The sequence below is a fragment of the Phoxinus phoxinus genome (genome assembly GCF_949152265.1).
Source record: "Phoxinus phoxinus genome assembly, chromosome: 1".
NCBI classification, from domain to species: Eukaryota; Metazoa; Chordata; class Actinopteri; order Cypriniformes; family Leuciscidae; genus Phoxinus; species Phoxinus phoxinus.
In genome coordinates, this window is record NC_136876.1 from 50,196,288 (window position 1) to 50,214,615 (window position 18,328).

Genomic DNA, 18,328 nt, shown 5'->3' on the forward strand with positions numbered 1-18,328 from the left:
GAGACAATAGACTGAATAGATGCTAATAGATGACAATAAACACAAGTTTGCATTTTAGAGTCAATTCAAAATAAAGTCATTTGAGATGATCTTGAAAAACATTTAACAAAATACAGAGTTTTAGACTTATCACCTTCAAATTTTAAATATAACATGGTCAGACATGTGTCTTTAGCTGGAGTGCATTTCTAGAGTGCTGACGGGCCAACTTCAATTTAATTTTCATGAAGATGTTTCATAAAAATAAATTTCTAATAACTTACACAACTTTGAAGCTATTCATAATTTTTTTTTCATTATGACAATAATTCATTCTACATTTCCAATAAAGTGGCAGGTGTCAGCTTTCAAATGAGACCATACTTGAGCTTTTAGGACAAAGGGTAAATTAATTGAATCTTTTTTAGGTTGGGTATGCTATTTCTGGGGATTTTTCAAAAGTGGCGCTGAAGGCTAACAGGTTAAATATGTTATGTTAGCCTTTTATATGCAGCTAATCGCTACCCCGGCTTAGCATATATAATATAAACATCCATTATTGATATGAAAATATCCAATATAAATAAGTGAAGGGGTTAAATATCTCAATTCATGTTTTACTCGAATCAGGGAGGACAGGTCCACAAGTCTTACTCATGGCACCACTCTGACAGAACCAGCCAATAAAAGTGGCTTTTACACAAATAAAAGTAGAAAATGGCACAGAGCGCAACTTAAATAGGCAGTCGGCTCTACCCATTTTGGCGCGCTGAAAAGCCATTTGTCTGTGCAGATGTACAGACATGAACCAATCAGGCTTCAGTATTTTGGATAAAACAGAGTTTCCCCATAAGCGTCAGGAATAACTCCTACGCAATGCTCATTCCCACTTTCATTCCCTCATTCCCACTCATTCCATCATTCCCACTCATTCCCACTTTCTCAGGGAACCAAGGATAGGTTAGTAACCGGAACGTTATGTTTTATGTATGAAATATTTATAAGTCTATCTTATATTGCTTTAGAATCTCATGAAGTATGAAACAACAGCTAGTAAAACAAATTATACTATCAAATGAATACAGAATACAAGTAATAATAGCCAAAACCTAAAGCTTACCTTAAACCTACCCTTTCCATAAAATTACAATTTACTGTAGAGTTTCATAATTAAAATAGTTCAAAAACAAACAGGATTACTTACGGCGTCTGGTGATCTATGTTATACGATCTGTATGCCTTATCACTAGGTGGCGATAGTGAAGCTTAAATAGCAAGGAAAGTGAAGTAGAAAAAGAGCAGTAGTGACAAAATTTGCGATTTCAGAGGGAGGGGCTCTGATGACATTCCGAATGGCTGTCGGACACACTTGGAGAGCAACACATTGAGTCCTTTTTCGTGGCTTATTGTAATTAATAATACTGTAACATGTCAATAATTTTAAGTAGTACAGTGAAGTTTAAGAAATGTAACGCTTTAGAATATCGATTTGTAAAATTTGTGAATGAAGAAAATGGAATCATGATTCATATGTGAATAGTTTTTTTTCCCACCACCCCTATTCATCAACCAATTAGATTCATGCATTCAACTGCCCCCATAGTATAAATGTATATAAAGCACACATTATTATTAACATTAATTGATGAATGAAAGTCAAAGTCAAACCTCAGTATGTTGAGTTGACAGTTTGGACTCTTCAGTCCAGCAAAGAGCAGGTTTAGTTTTGAATCCTGCAGGTCATTGTTTCTCAGGTCCAGCTCTCTCAGGGAGGAGTTTGATGACTGTAGAACTGAAGCCACAACTTCACAATGCTGATCACTGAGATCACAGGCTGTTAATCTGAAAAAAGAGAGGACTCTTGTTAAAAGGTTATGATCAGTCAAGAGCTTGGTCCTGTGTTAATAATGGAGAAGCTTCTGAGCACTGGAGAGATGTTCGAGAGCGGGAAGGCCTGGGTTGCACTTTTATTTGACATTTCATGCACTTATATGTTCTTACAGTGTACTTACTCTAGAAAGTACTGGGTAATATAAGGTAACTGCATGGGTTAAGGTTAGGTTTAGGGGTAGGTTCATGGTTAGTACCTAGTTATTGTAATTACTATTATAACATATTAATTAGTATGTAATAAGTACATAGTATGTACATGAGGAAAATGACTCTAAAATAAAGTGCTACCAAGGCCAGAAAACGGATGCCGAGGTTGCTTTGTTTCTGCTCGATATGCAAATAGCTTTGTTTTTTTTGCTGTTTTAAAGAACCCAGGTATGATGCTGTTGTTGCTGAAGCACAGCTGTTTCATCCATTTTTACTCAAACTGTCTGATGCACCAGCTGTTAGATGTTGCGTGTGTAGCTGTAGGGTAACCAGATTTATCTTGGCGGTAAACAAGATGGGATGAACAGGCATTCTGTTGTGTCATTCAGTGAGATACCACATTCTTTTTTCACAACTTACTAGGGCTGCACGATTAACCTTTATCGCATCGATATTGAGGTTTTAACTCCCGCAATAACCTAACCTCAGGAGTCTGAGGTTTTTTCCCCCGCCTCTGACATTTGAGTGACAAACCTATTAGCCAATCAAAATGGTCGAATCTCGCGTTCCTGGCTTGCTGGCCAATTAGAAATGGCAATGGAAACAAGGTTGTATGCAGTGCTCCGGCTTTCTGTCAGCAGCAAAGCAGCTAACACAAGTGTTGTCAAAAATACTGAAATATCTGAACGGTACCAATACTAATTTCCCGAAGTACTAGCCGAGCGCTTTCACTTCTCTTTAAAGGCGCGTTGACAAACACCACACGTGACACACTCGTCTCATTCGCTCTGGTTAAATAGCAAAAGTGAAGTGAATGGAAAGATGGCGAGAGCGGCGCCCCCGCGACCGGCTTTGGTTGATTGATAAAGAACACCACGAGCGGGCATGTCGGAGAATAGCGCGGACAAGCGTAAAAACACACCGCGAGCGGGCATGTCGGAGTCGGAGAATAGCGTGGACACGCGCTTCACACTGCGAGCGGGTATAAATATCGCAGACACGCGCTTCACACTGCGAGCGGGTATAAATAGCGCAGACACGCGCTTCACACTGCGAGCGGGCTGCGGGCACCCAAAAGATTGTTTGACAATCAATAATCCCTCACATCACTCATTTTTAAAAATTATTTTATAGGTGTAAACAGACTTAAGGAACAGGCTCCAGGGGTACCATTTAGCAAGCATAGGCTACGCTCAGCATCAGGGGTGTTTGTTTGTTGTTTGGACAGACCTTTCCCCACTGCTAAAAAAAAATCCTAAAGGAAACACTGTAACTCTTCTCATTTTAACTTTTCTGAAACATTAACCAAGATGGCCTAGTATTTTTGTTGATATGAGTCTGTGTTGTCTCGTTTTTTCACCGTAATTATTTTATTACTTATTTTATTTTATTATATTATTACTCTTATTTTAAAATGTGTGCAATATAACAGTTTCATGTTCAGTAAATGGCAGTGGACTACAGAATTATTTTGTTTTTCTAATTGTAAATCTAAATCTAATAAGAATTCATTTTCTATTTTTCAGTGTTAAAGAATTTAAAAACAAATGACCAAGTGTTTAAGTTCATTTCCATTATGTCTTCTTATTCTTTGGTATTTAGGCGTATTTAATAATCATGAAGCATCAAACAATCTCATTACCTCAATCACTGTGTATGTAGTTTATTTAACCCTCTGTGACGAAGTAACAACACATTTTATTCATAATTTTAGGTTTTATGCACTTAAAAGTATCGAGCGCAAAAATCGAAAATCGCACCGCAATCGCAATATTTGTCAGAAAAACCGCAATTAGGTTTTTTCTCAAAATCGTGCAGCCCTATAACTTACTGTGCATAATAACTGGATAAACTCTTTAACACTTCTTTAACATCTTCATGTCTGACTTGATCTCGTTCGCACCCTCTAATATCCCGCCGTCACCAACTGCAAGTAAACCGATTACAAATTATGATAGGATGGTAATTTTGTTTTCCAAAATGACGAGATTGGCTGCCTTTGATAAGGCTATTCTCGCTTGACAGCCTACTATTCACTTTTATGATCACCTAGCAAAGACCATTTAGCAATAGAATAAATAGTTGGGACATTGTATTTATTAAATCACTCAACAAGGACTCAAGCCATTCAAGCCACATAACGTTTTTAATGCTCCCATCACGGAAATGGTACCGTAGCATTAGGCTAAGGCCTGGACTAGCAGGCTCAGAGACAGTTTCTTTTAGTAAAGACTCCAAGACCTCAAATATGTGTGTTAGATAAGATAGACATCAAAAATGTACAGAGCTGGGATTTAAAACCACTGACCTAAATCAAGATATTTCTTATTTTAATTCAGCCTCTCCGCAACCAGATATATGAGGTAGCGTAATTTCAAAAGTGTGATTTGTAGACCAGAAAAAGTCAGGTAATTTAAATAAAAACCTAAAGCCTAAATACCAAAACTTGGGCATTTTTATTGGGTAGAGAAAAATATTTGACTAAAAATACTTAATCCTTATCCAGTAAATTATGAACGATGGAAAGTCATGTAAATTAATTGGTTAAGAGACTGTAATCGCTGAGAACATTCAGCTTTTAAAACTTCTGGAATTCAGAAATGCAATTACTTGGATTTTATTTATAATTACAAAACAAAAAAAATTTTTTAATATATTTTATTCTGTGAAGTTTGAAGTTTATACACTGTCTATAAATAAAGGGGAAAACATTTTATTTTATTTTTTGTCACTACTGTGCATTTACCTGTAATGTAAATCTATCATTATGGGGGTATTATGTTCATATTTCTATTCATATTCATATTTCAATTCAGTTGATATTATGTTCATATTTTATAAGGGTGTCACGATTTTGACTTTAAACGCCGAATGGCGGTATCATAGAGAATAAAAAGTGTTTGAATTTTAAAGACGTGGCGCTGCGCGACGCATAGATTTATCTGTTAATCTGTTTGTTTGTTTTGTTGTGAACTTGAATGTCATCTTCTGTGATGAAGACTGCAGTTACAAAAGAGAAACTAGATGGCAGGTTATTTTACTTAAGTTTCCAATTGACTGAAGATATAAGTTATTGTTAAATTAGGTTCTTAATAAATGTTTTAAATTTGACAATGTAGTGTGGTACATTGCGAACAAAGGTCAGATATTATGCATAAAAGTCTGGTCTAAAAATGGCATAGCAACCTGTGCTTTAAAAAAAAAGAACTAAAAACCGAGAATCGAACCGTGACCTTAGAATCTAAAATTTAACCGAATCGAGGATTTGGAGAATCGTGACACCCCTAATATTTTCACACTCACAGAGCTTTTCTGCAGTTCCTCAGGGCAGGTAACAGTCTCCTTCGACCCTCTTGTGATGATATGATCTTGTACTTTTTAGGGTCAAACTCCTCCATCACCTCCTCTGACATCAGGATCATGTTTGCCAAAGTTGAACATTGTGCAAGAGAAAGACGTTTGTCGTTTGTTCCAGATTTTAAAAAGGCCTGCATTTCTTCAACAATAGAATTATTATTCATCTCAATCAAGCAATGTGACAGATTCATCCATCTTTCAGGGCTGACATTGTTTTTTTTACCTCCTTTGAGGTTGTGGATTATTTTCTTGCTGCTCTCTGGGTTGTTCTCTGTGTGAATCAGCACATCCTGTAAGAGTCTCTGATTGGACTCCAGCGAGATGCCATGAAGGAATCGAAGGAGAAGATCCAGGTGTCCATTTTTACTCTTCAAAGCTTTATTCATTGCTCCCTTCAGAAACACATCCAGAGGAACATTCCCACACTGAGTTCTGGACTTTCCTGTGAGGAACATTTTCAGAACTTCACAGTTCTTGTGTAAATAACAGAAAAACACATACAGTGCTGCAAAAAACTCCTGAAAGCTGAGATGTACAAAGCTGTAAACCTTCCTGTGATAAATCACAGATTCCTCCCTAAAGATCTCAGTGCAAATCCCAGAATACACTGAGGCGTCAGTGACGTCTATGCCGCTCTCAATCAGGTCCTCCTCATAGAACATCACATTGCCCTTCATCAGCTGATTGAAAGCCAGTTCAGCAAGTTTCACAATCACTTCTCTGTTGGAGTGCAGGACTTTCTCTGGATCTCTCTCTTCATACTTCTGGTTCCTCATACTAGTTTGAATGAGGAGGAAGTGTATGTACATTTCAGTCAGAGTTTGAGGGATTTCTGCACTGAGATCTTGTTTCAGGATGTTTTGAAGCACAGTGGATGAGATCCAGCAGAAGACAGGTATGTGACACATGATGTGGAGGCTTCTTGCTCTTCTGATGTGTGAGATGATTCTGCTGGCTTGATGCTCATCACTGATTCTCTTCCTGAAATATTCCTCCTTCTGAGGCTCATTGAATCCCTGAATTTCTGTCACACGGTTGATGTAGTTTGAGGGGATCTGATTGGCTGCTGCTGGTCTGGTGGTGATCCAGATGAGAGCAGAGGGAAGCAGATCTCCTTTCATGAGGTTTGACATCAACACACCCACTGATGAAGACTCAGTCACATCAGAAACTTTCTCACTGTCTGAAAACATCAGTGTAATTCTGCTTTCATCCAGACCATCAAATATCAACACAACTGTACATTCATCATAAACCTTTGGGTCCAGATCTTGAAGTTCAGGATGAAAGTCCAGCAGAAGTCTGTGAAGACTGTACTGATGATCTTTAATCAAGTTCAGCTCTCTAAATGGAAGCACAAATATGAAATCTACATCCTGATTGGCTTTTCCATCGGCCCAGTCCAGAATGAACTTCTGCACAGAGACGGTTTTTCCGATTCCAGCGATGCCTTTAGTAAGAACAGTCTTGATTTTGTCTTTCTTCTCTCTTCTCTTCTCCTCATATCCTAGCTCAGGTGAAGGATCAAAGATGTCATTGCAGTTGATTGGAGTGTCTTGGAGGGTCTTGTAACTTTTCTCCATCTGTAGCACCTCATGTTCTTCATTCACTCCTTCACTCTCTCCCTCTATGATGTACAGCTGTGTGTAAATCCTGTTCAGGAGGGTCTGATTCTCTTCTAGTTTGATTCCCTCAAATAAGCTCTCATATCTGTTCTTCATGCTGGTTTTGTGCTGGTCTTTGACTCTCTGCAGATCATCATGCACTGGCTGGAGAGAATCGAGCTGCAGGGCTGCTTCTGTGTCATGATGACTGATGCGTTTCTGACAGGAGGAGGATGTGCTGGTCTGACAGGACACATCTCTGATCTGGTCAGCTCTCACACCACTGAAAACACATTAAGAAGACAAACAGAAAAAAAAAAAGTTTTGTTAGCTTGTTTTTTAACAATGACTGGAGAAAATCCAATTTTATCTTAAAGGGCACCTATTATGACATTTAAAATGTTCCTAATGTTGTTTAGGGAGTCCCAAACAACAGTTTTACGTGCATGCAATGTCAAAAAACACTTTTGTTGTCGTATAATATGCATTTATTTTTACCTGATTTGCTCACTAACTCCCAAATGATTCGTTCAACGACTCATTTTTCCAAACCCCTCCTTTGTGCGACGCTAATCTACGATTGGTCAGATGACCCAGCAGTGTTTACAGAGATAATACTTATTGTTTAACACAGAGTACAATGATGCTTTTATCAATTAAATTGTGTTATAATAATTATTATAGTCCACTGCTTTGTAGTTTGTAGTAAAAAACTAAAAATAAGATAAAGAATGTAATGTTACGTTAGCGAGCATAGCCCAGAGTTCATATTGTAAAAGCACAATCAGTCTTTGTTTGCATTAGCCCGATGCATAAACATAACGTTTTTACAAAAAAAAAAATGCAGTTATGTTACTACGAGGTATTATTCTATTCTTTAAGACAACTCCGAAAACAACGACAAACACTTCACATATCTCAATACAATTGTCATTGAAGACCTAGAAGCTAAACGGTGCTTACACAACAAACAAAATAATTATTAAGCATGCTACATAAAACATAAAAGCAACAATTATTAATAACACTTACAGGTTGTGATACGGAGGAGGAAGCTGATGCAAATACACTTGGAACTGAACCTTCCTTCAATATCAGCCGGCTCGCGAATCCAAGTTTGATTGCATTTAAAAAGCAATCGTCTTCAAAATGGCGTGAACAAAGCACACGGCTCGGACTATACTTCTGTGGTATAGTGTATATATGAATTGTAGCCACTTAGTCTTCAAATGCTCCTCCTTGGGCAGATGAAAAAAGTTGGCTTTTGAGTCGCACTTCAGAACACAGCGTCTCGTCGCCATGATATTTTCCCTGGCCTTGGAGCGCAATAAGTGGGCGTATCGTATTCAAATAACTTGACAAGTTGACGTCATCTAGTCAGAGAAAAAGCTTCGGTCTTCTAACGATTCATAAAAATGACTCCGAGTCGACTCTTACTTTTGAAAGACAATAACTTTATATACGGTGCACTTTCATATTTCAAACTTTGCAGGATGTTTTTATTCACTTAGATCTATGTTACACACTACATGAAAGGTACATTTCTAAATTCCATAATAGGTGCCCTTTAACCCCCTGGGGTCTGAGGGGTTTTTGGGGCCCTTGAGAGGTTTTGACATGCCCTGACATTTGTGCTTATTTCATCTACTTACAACATACCTTTGGCCAACACATAATTATGCTGTATTCAGCACAAACTCTGCTACAATAATATGTGAGCAAAATGGAAGTTACATGTTTGCATTTTATAGAAAAAAAATATTATGCGTGGTTAGTAAGTTTTGGGAAAAAATGTGTCACTGCAATGAGCTCATATAACTCATACTGAATAGTTTGGCACAATACTTTTGAGTTACTATTCTTGTAGGCTAGAATGTTTACTACAAAATGATGTGAAAATCATTCTGATCACTCTTTCACAAAACAACAATATAATGATTTAAACTTTGCAAGTCAGTTTTTGTGCCAGTACTAAATGTTGTGCCTCACAAGACCACAGTGCTACCGTACATATATAAACATATAGTACCAGTCAAACGTTTGGACACATTACCATTTTTAATATTTTTAATATTTTTGGAAGATGGCTGCATTTATTTGATAAAAAATACAGAAACAACAGTAATATTGTGAAATATTATTACAATTTAAAATAATGATTTTCTATTTTAATATACTTTAAAATATAATTTATTTCTTTGATCAAAGCTGAATTTTCAGCATCCTTACTCCAGTCTTCAGTGTCACATGATCCTTCAGAAATCATTCTAATATCATGATTTGATAATCAGGTATTATCAATGTTGGAAACAGTTGTGCTGCTTAATATTTTTTTATAACCTGTGATATTTTTTTCAGGATTCACTGATTAAAAAGAAAAGCATTTATTCAAAATAGAAATCTTTCCTAACAATATAACTTAACATCCTTTAAAAAAAGAAAGAAAGGTAGTGTAAACTGTTACAAACAGGTTCATGGGCGAATGTGAGTAAACAGAGGTCACTTGCGGTCCAGTTTCCCGGGCAGGAATCACGCAGTCTGTGCAACCATGTCAACATCAGTCTCGGTTTTCCATGACAGGGTGGACTTGGACCTGTTGCTTGTTTGCCATGGCTCTCTTCGGGACCGGTGCTTGGACATGTTCATTGTCACATCTGTTGATAACACAATCAAAGAAACTGTATTATTATCGCTATCAATCACTATGGCCATGGATTAAGAAAAAGACAACCGATTTTGTAATTTCACACAAGAATAGGTAGGCCCTACTTGTATATTATGACGAGTATATTATGTATATTGTAAACACAATTACATTTCATCAGTAAAATATTACGTCTGTGCACTTACCATCATTCTCGATTGAGAACTGAACGACACCTGCGTGTCCCTCTGCTGGAGAAGGAGAGTGTGATGCAAACACATTCCTAAAAAAATAAAAACAACTGTGTTAGCATACATTATCCAAAGATGGGCGATTAATGGGTATGGACGCACAATGCATGTAGTCTATATATCTGTTGATGGGCCATAGGACGGAGAAATATCTATTTATGGGCCATAGATGCGTCACCGCGAGCTGTTGATGGCCATTAATGCACGCATTTAGAGCATTTCAAACATTTACACCTGCATTCACAATCATCTGTAGCAATATTTTAGCGTGTGTCATAGGCTAACCAAAACCGAACATTTATATATAAAAATATAATGTCTAGTATTTAGACAGTAGGCCTATCACATTTTACCGGAGGCTGAAATATATTTGCACGAAATCATATTTACACCTAAGCAGATATTCGCAAAAGTCAGTATTTTTAGCATGATAATCAGTGTCATAAGCTAATCAAAACGGATTGAAATATAATACAAATATGTTTAGAGAGTAGGCCTAATATTACATTGAAACACGACCATATACGAATGTTAGGGATATTGTAAGGCAATCTTTCCTGTAAGATGTCAAAAGCTAACCAAAACTAAGCAAAATATAGTCTGAAAATTCACATGAGTTCTATATAATCAGAAAAAGAATTATATAAACACTAAACAACTTACTCGAACTTGTATCCTCTGTGGGATCAATTCGCTCTTGAAAATGCAGCCGTTCTCCGTCTGAGATGCAACCGTTTCTCTGAGGAAAAGGTGAATTCTTCCTCGCTGTCCATAATCATCTGGAGGACGACTTTACCGGAGAAGCGTGCCATCCTCAAAACGCGATGAACTATCCGTGAATCTGACGAGAAACTGCGTGTTTCATGGCATTGATCGGAGGGCGTGTGCGATGCGTATAGATCACCTCAACTATTAGCATGTGAATGGCGCCGGGGGGCGTGGCGGCATCAGCTCATTAAAAATAATGAAGAGAGAACGAAAAACTGCGCCTCTCCTTGGTTTCAAACGGATTACATAAACTACGAATATGTGTTTTTTTATATAAATTACACTCATTTAAAAGAAGAGAATTCTAGCTTCATAAAGACAAATCTCTCGTTCCTGAGTGACAAGTATTCGCTGAGTTACAGTTCATTTTCGGACGCGTTTCAGAATGGACTTCCCTGACAGAGAGAAGGCAGAACTCGCATCATGTTTATTTTTCTTTATTTGGCGAAAGACACAACACTTTGTTTTTATTGTGAGTATACACAAAAAAAATAGAAACTTAACTGGTTCGAATGATGTAAAACACTTAAATGTAAGATCAAAACCAACAAAGTATTTTGAATCTCTTTTGCACTGATAAGAAAAAAAGCGAGCAGATCACGCCGGCGTGATTGCCGACCCCAGGGGGTTAATGTGCAAGCAAAAGTTAATTTTAACGGACGGAACCAGATTAGCTGACCCACACACGCTCAGTCAATGATGGACGATCTGACAGGATTAACGTTAACGCTACCTCCGGTTGAGTGGCCTGACTTCTACACCTACCCGATAGAGAAACTGAACATACAGAAAACTGAGGGCATATAAATCTTTAGATGCCTATAACTATGTGCTTAATGGTCACGTACAAGACTTGTGTGGTACGATCCGAAGTTCTGCCTAGCCAGCGCCAAGTCCAGAAGACGGCAATGCAAAGAGTGACATTACGGTGCAATTTTAATGATGTGAATATTTTCTAGAAATAAAAATTCCAGATACAGCGTATTCATTTTAACTATGTATTTGATTACCCTTTCTTAGTCAGAATCAATCAAAACAATGTATAATCATAGATGATTTACATATAATCACAATCATTTAGAAAACATGCGATAACATTTCAAATTGGAGCCTGTACTCTGTCAGTTCTTGCACCCAACTACACAACAAGATGACATTTAATAATAATAATAATAATTTAAGCTCCTTATTATGTAGTCTGTGCTGTTTTGTATTGGCCGCCTCCAGTTTTCACTTTGTTTTGCCGTTTTGCCTTCAGCTAGCGCCGTGACGTAATTGTGACGTCGGCGCAAAAGGGGTCTATACCGATCACATATTTCAGCTGATCAGCTGATATAAATCCTGATTTTTAAAAGTTCTTTCATATTTTCTCTCACGGTCTGGTTTGAGCAGTCTTGCATTTGTGTGTCATCAACATATGATTGGCAAGTTACGAGATAAAGGGGCATAATAGGTGCCCTTTAAGAGACAATCAGTCAATTCATATGAAGTTATTATAGGCTGATTCATGGCAGATCGATCAGAATATCCTTACAAAACTTACATTTATATATTAATATGACAAATACTCAGTTATTGTACATCATTAATGATATTGTATATCAGAGATTTTGTGGCACCCCTAGCCATTCTATTGTCATCCTAGACAACCAGTTTGGAAACCATTGATTTTATTTATTCCTAGGCTAGCCAGAATCTTGTTTCAGTTTTCATCAAAATTTATAAATTCAGTGCATCAGTAATTTAAAGGATATCTGTCAATATAACATTGATGCAACACACAAAAATCATTCCTGTGTAAATGGAGATCTAACAGAGAAATGACAGACAGAAGCATAAGAAAGCACTATTTAACAAAGACACTTTAACTGTAAGGCCCGGCTCGATCGGCCCAATGGAGGAATCCAATCAGCGGGGGAAGATCTCTGCGCGTTACTGTCTTTCCTCGTGGCAAAGTAATTTGATTAAATGAAATACATTTTCTCATGTAATAATTCATTATTTCATCTGACTCCATAAATTAAAAGGTTTTAATGAGATCTGTGCATCATTAAATGTGAATTGTTTGACTATTCTTTTTAACTCTTTACTGAAAATAAAGTCGGAGTCGATTAGAATAAAATCAAATGTTAACAATTAATTATGCCAGAGTAAATGTACCACGCCAATTGCATAATCAGTTCAAAGATAATAGACACAAACATCAAACGCTCTGGAATAAAGAGAGAAGATGCAATACCTTGACATTATAAAATACATGATTATAAAATATATGATGTGAAGTGTTTTGCTTACACTTCGCATCACGGGCTGGTCTGGGTTACAGAATCGTGCAGAGCCTCTTGTTGCATTTCATTATATAGACAGAAAGGTCCTTTGTCTTCTCAGGACTGCTCACTCCTCACCAGACTGCCTAATTTCTCCATTCTTACAGTTAAAGTGAGAGGATTCCTTTCTTGACTTCCACTTGTTACACATGTTAAAGAGCTAAAGAAACATTTTCTGAACCTTTGTGCATTCTGTGTGAATGTGTCTCTCCCCCTACATGATGATACTCACACAGGGTCAAAGGTCACTGCTCCATCACTGAATGTTGGGGGCTCTTGCCTCTTCATGGACACACAGTTGGATACTGGAGAAGCTGCTCTCTTTCTCTTCCTGTTGTGGATACTGAGAAAAAAAAAACTGAATTATTTTAAATTGTTTCTGTGCAGATTTTTTTTGTCTGCTCCATTAAATTAACATTGGGCAACACAACTGTAATTTATAGAGCAGTGTGTGTATTATGCATAGTTTTAGAGAGAAAACATGTTTTAATAATGGTTGGGTAAACGGGTGCATTTGATTTTATTCTCCTCTAAACCACTAGATGGCACAAAAAAACTAAACATCCATGTTTCAAGATGCACATGGACATTTGGCTGATCCTTCATGCGATCGTGAAGGCAGCAGTGCAACGTTGATTCTGTGCTAAATTGATCTAATATTTCATTGTTTTTAAAGTGTTATTGATTTAATTAGCCGTTGAGAATCGCTAAAATTATTGAATATATTTTGGGGGGAAAAATATTCCCCATCAGTGTTTTTTTTTTTTAAGTTGCAAGCCACTGCCAGTGTTTTTGATTATTTTCACAAAAATGTCATGCGGCCCCCAGAATATTTTGTTGTGTGAATCTGAGCATGCAATATATCAAAAGAAAAAAACAGACCATTTGCTTTTAAACAACAACAACAACAACAAAACTTTTATTCGAGCTTCATGCATTCTTTTTTATGAACACTTAAATGTGTGTGTCTAGAGGACTCCTGAGGCAACATCATTCATCTGAACCAAAGAATGCTGACATGAATCAAAATAGCTATGTGGTTTTGTGCATATAGGAGACAAACATTATCTGTTAAGATGCTTTTAAACAGTTTATATTGCAAAAATATATATATAAATGGGCATGTTGCTCACGGCGAAGGAATATTGTGGGTTCAGTAAAAGTGAATGTTCATTACCACAAAAATACCTATTTTCTTTAAAAAAAAAAAAAATACTTACATTGCAATCTCAATTTTTTGCTTTTTGCAACGAAAAAGAGGGATGGATCAAGATTTATATTTGCTCTATCCTGAAATAACATTGAACATGTTTGGATTTGGTAGAAGGCACTTGATCTGAGAAGTTTGAGAACCTCTGAATTGGTTTTTAGGAGTGGCAACTACTTATTGTAAGTAACATTTATTTATAGCACCTTCCACAGACAAGGAAGGGTCACAAAGTGCTTTACAGTAAAAACATTTCAAATAATAATAATACTAAAAATATTGGAGAATTTTGCAAATATTTTTCAATTGCCATTTTTCTTTTAGTCGAACTGACCTTCCTAGTACTAAGCTTTAATTGCAGAGGTCACACAGATGATTTTCAGTAGGCATCTGAAAGTTTAACTGGTTAGGGTCCTTACAAGCACACTCCAACGAGTTTACAGGTTTTCTTATAGAAATTATAATTTGTGGGTAAGTGGGTATAAGTGGGTAAAGCTTATGAATTAAAAGTTGAGCAGAATGAAAGTTAATGCTGTTCAATGGTTTCTGAGATTAGTGGGTTTATTATTTGAGTCACATTTACTCATCAGTTCAGTTCAATAGCAGTGCAAAGTTCATCAGTTATGAAGAACTCAATTCAGCAAAAGAATAAGCAGATCAACAGAAGTTATTCAGCTCAAGTCAGTTCAATGTGGATTCACTTCAGTTCAATGAGTGTCAATGTTCCAGAGATCATCAATTCTGAAATAAATTTAATTCACCTATAAAGCAGATTGTCAAAGACAATATTGTCATTATCCAGCGCAATTTAGTGCAAGCTTTTGTCACTGCAGTTAAATCGATAATTCTATCATTAGAAACATTATATAAACCCTCTTCACAAAAAAGGAACATTTCTAAGCTATAATTACAAACAGAGCATTACATCTATGTATTAATGTAATATAGTGTAAACTTAACTTAAATTTGAAGAGTTTATTTGCAAACACAGAAACTCTGCATTCCAGATATCAATCAAACTGCAGGTGGGTTGTTTTAAGCAATAATAACTCAAAATAAATACAGGTAACTTACAAAATTAAAGTTCATTGAAAGAATGTTTTTTTTATATATTAAAAGTTAATATTTTTTAGCCAAAGCAGATTAAACAAAACCAAGTAATTGCTATGATATATAATAAAACACTCAGTCAATCTCCTCAGCTGACAGACGCAAGACATGCTTTGTTTTTGTGATTTAACACACACTACCGGGAGCTTTTCCCTCACCACTGTAACGTGCTGCTTATTGTTAGTTAGGTTTTTTTTAAACCTTCAATAAACTCACAGACAACTGGTGAAGTGGAGCACAGAAGAAGAGCAGAAAAAAAACTAGATGAACTAGATAAGTAAGAATCATAACTACAACTTGTGTGAGTCATTGATGTTTATTTAATATTTTGAGGAGCTACTTTAGAATATTTTAACTGGAACGGTCCACTAGTGGAAACTTTTTCATTTTATTTACATTTAATGCAAGTTCAGTGTAAAAACTTTATTTTTACTTCTGTTGTTGCTGCTTTCACTTCAGCAATAAAATCCTATGTGTCTTTTATCAAGAGAAGCCAGTAGTCCACAGCATTCATGAAATTAAAACCCTTCAAGTTTTTAAATCACCAAATGGAGTTTGAATGTCACCTAGCGGCCATATTGGCAACTGCGCCTAAAACTCCCAGAGCATATTGATAGTTTGAGACAAATTTCAAAGACAACTTGGTTGGATTTACCACTTTGACTTGCAGTTTTAGGATGCACAGGCACAGGTTTTATATTAATAGAAAATAAAAATGTATGCAGCACATTAAGTTCAGCAACCATTAAAGTTTGGATATGTAAGACTATCATCTATAGATATATTCAATTTGGATACATATTTTATATAGCCTTTTTACCCTTTATTTTAACAACTATTTGTGCAACCATACACACACTTGTGTTTTATGTGTTATTGAAAGTGTTGTAGTTTTTAGTGGCGATTAATATAATATAATATAATATAATATAATATAATATAATATAATCAGCGCCCGCAGAATCTGGACCAGCCCTTAACTTCATGATACTCACACAGGGTCAAAGATCACAGCAGGTCCATCACTGAACACAGGCGGCTTATGCATGGAGATGTTACTCTTCATGGACACACAGCTGGATCCTGGAGATGGTCCATTACTGAATTCAGGGGGATTACCCATGGAGTTGTTACTCTTCATGGACACACAGCTGGATCCTGGAGATGGTCCATTACTGAATTCAGGGGGATTACCCATGGAGTTGTTACTCTTCATGGACACACAGCTGAATCCTGAAGATGGTCCATCACTGAACATAGGCGGCTTTTCCATGAAGATGTTACTCTTCATGGACACACAGCTGGATACTGGAGATGGTCCATCACTGAACATAGGGGGATTACCCATAGAGTTGTTACTCTTCATGGACACACAGCTGGATACTGGACGTGGTCCATTACTGAACATAGGGGGATTCATGCTTGGAGATGTTACTCTTCATAGACACACAGCTGGATACTGGAGATGCTGCTCTCTGAGTGTGAACAGACGCCTCCTCTCTCTCCTCACACACACTCATTTTACAGGTACGGTTCTCCTCCTCTCTCTCCTCACACACACTCATTTTACAGGTACGTTTCTCCTCTTCCTCCTTGACATGACACTTTATTTAGAGGCCTGTATGTGGACACAGAGGACAAGCACAAAACACAATTGAATTTTGACACATTTTATTTAAATGGCATTTAATTCATTTTAACTTAACGTCAACCGTGTTTCTTCAGTTACTGTAAATAATGTTTTTTAGAGCAAATTTCCGACATGTCGGCCACACTTTCAAACACAGCAGCCTCGTTTAAACACTGGATTCACCTTCACTTTAATGACACTGCTGAACTCTTGCAGGTGTTTTTCACAATCCGTTTTTTTTGTCTCGCATTAAAGCTAATTTTATGCGTTTATCCTATTTATTTATTTTATTTAATAGGGACACGTGTGAACAATAAACATGTACCACACACACTACAACATTTATAGCCAAGGCTAATTTGCAATGTCCGTCCCTAGAAGGGCTTTTCACATACATACAAAAAGTACAAAAAATACATTTACATTTACAGTAACATTACCTAATTCTGACATTACATAAAGAATGTGCATTTGAGCGCAAACTAACAATGATTACACACTTGATCTCTTTTTAAAATACGCTTTAGTTCATTTTTAAAAGCCCCCAGATCTGAGACCTGTTCCAGCTCGGTAGACAAGGAGTTCCAGAGTTCCTATAACCACACTTTCTTTCCCCAGTCTTACTGCGTCACTGAACGTATACAATATTGTAAAAAATAATAATTAAATAGCCTACGTATTTAAAGTCAACCGAAGATTTCAACATTAAACTAATATTCTCCTGTTAAAAGAAAAAGTAAGTTTAACCATTGTCGGCCATTGTATGAGTGTTACAGTTGACGTGTCGTGAAGTATAGCGGAGTAACCTTCAAATTTACCATGTTATTTATTGTTTGATTTCGGAATAAGGTCTGTTTAGACGCAAATACTCTATCGATATTACAACTATGAACGAACTTACTGTCACATGTGAAGTGATTGCTGATTTTCTGTCTTCCAAAATGGCGTCTTTACAGTCATCGGCTGCTTTCGGTTTCACTGTGAGACGGGTAAACATCCAGCAGCCACAGTTGCCAACTCTCGCGAGACAAATAAGCAACTGGAGCTTCAAAAACAAGCCCAAAACACGCCCAATATTATTAGATTATTTAGTTTCAGCATAATTATCATTTATTATTTATTGCCAATAAATGAGCCTGCAACATATTAAACTGAAACAACTCCTTTATTACAAAAGGATAAACAGATTAGGAAAAAAAGGATTAAAAAAAATCAGCGAACTGCAACAAAGCGGAGGGCACGCACTATCCTCATCTCCGATCACCTGTGAGGCTGGATAGGATTGGAGAGATGGAAAAGGACAAAAAGACAAGCAGGAAAAGACAAGAGCATTAGAGGGAGCTGTAACAAATATTTAGCTTAATAAAATAAATTTGAACCGTATCTTCTTCAGTTAGTATAGTAGGCCTAT

The 18,328-nt window shown here is 36.7% G+C and overlaps 1 protein-coding gene across 3 annotated transcripts in view; it reads right to left on the reverse strand.

Annotated features, from left to right (window-relative positions):
- Window positions 1–17,940, reverse strand: part of LOC307003563 (NLR family CARD domain-containing protein 3-like) — a 59,134-nt gene extending 41,194 nt beyond the window's left edge. For all 3 annotated transcript variants that reach the window (XM_079622165.1, XM_079622166.1, XM_079622164.1), the window contains exons 1-5: window positions 17,819–17,940; window positions 16,283–16,905; window positions 13,203–13,313; window positions 5,323–7,263; window positions 1,648–1,821 (exon numbers count right to left, since the gene is read on the reverse strand). In XM_079622165.1, coding sequence (XP_079478291.1) covers window positions 1,648–1,821; window positions 5,323–7,263; window positions 13,203–13,313; window positions 16,283–16,707 — 2,651 coding nt within the window. In that variant the 5' untranslated portion in view covers window positions 16,708–16,905; window positions 17,819–17,940. The remainder of the gene's footprint in view (window positions 1–1,647; window positions 1,822–5,322; window positions 7,264–13,202; window positions 13,314–16,282; window positions 16,906–17,818) is intronic.
- Window positions 17,941–18,328: the final 388 nt, after the last annotated feature.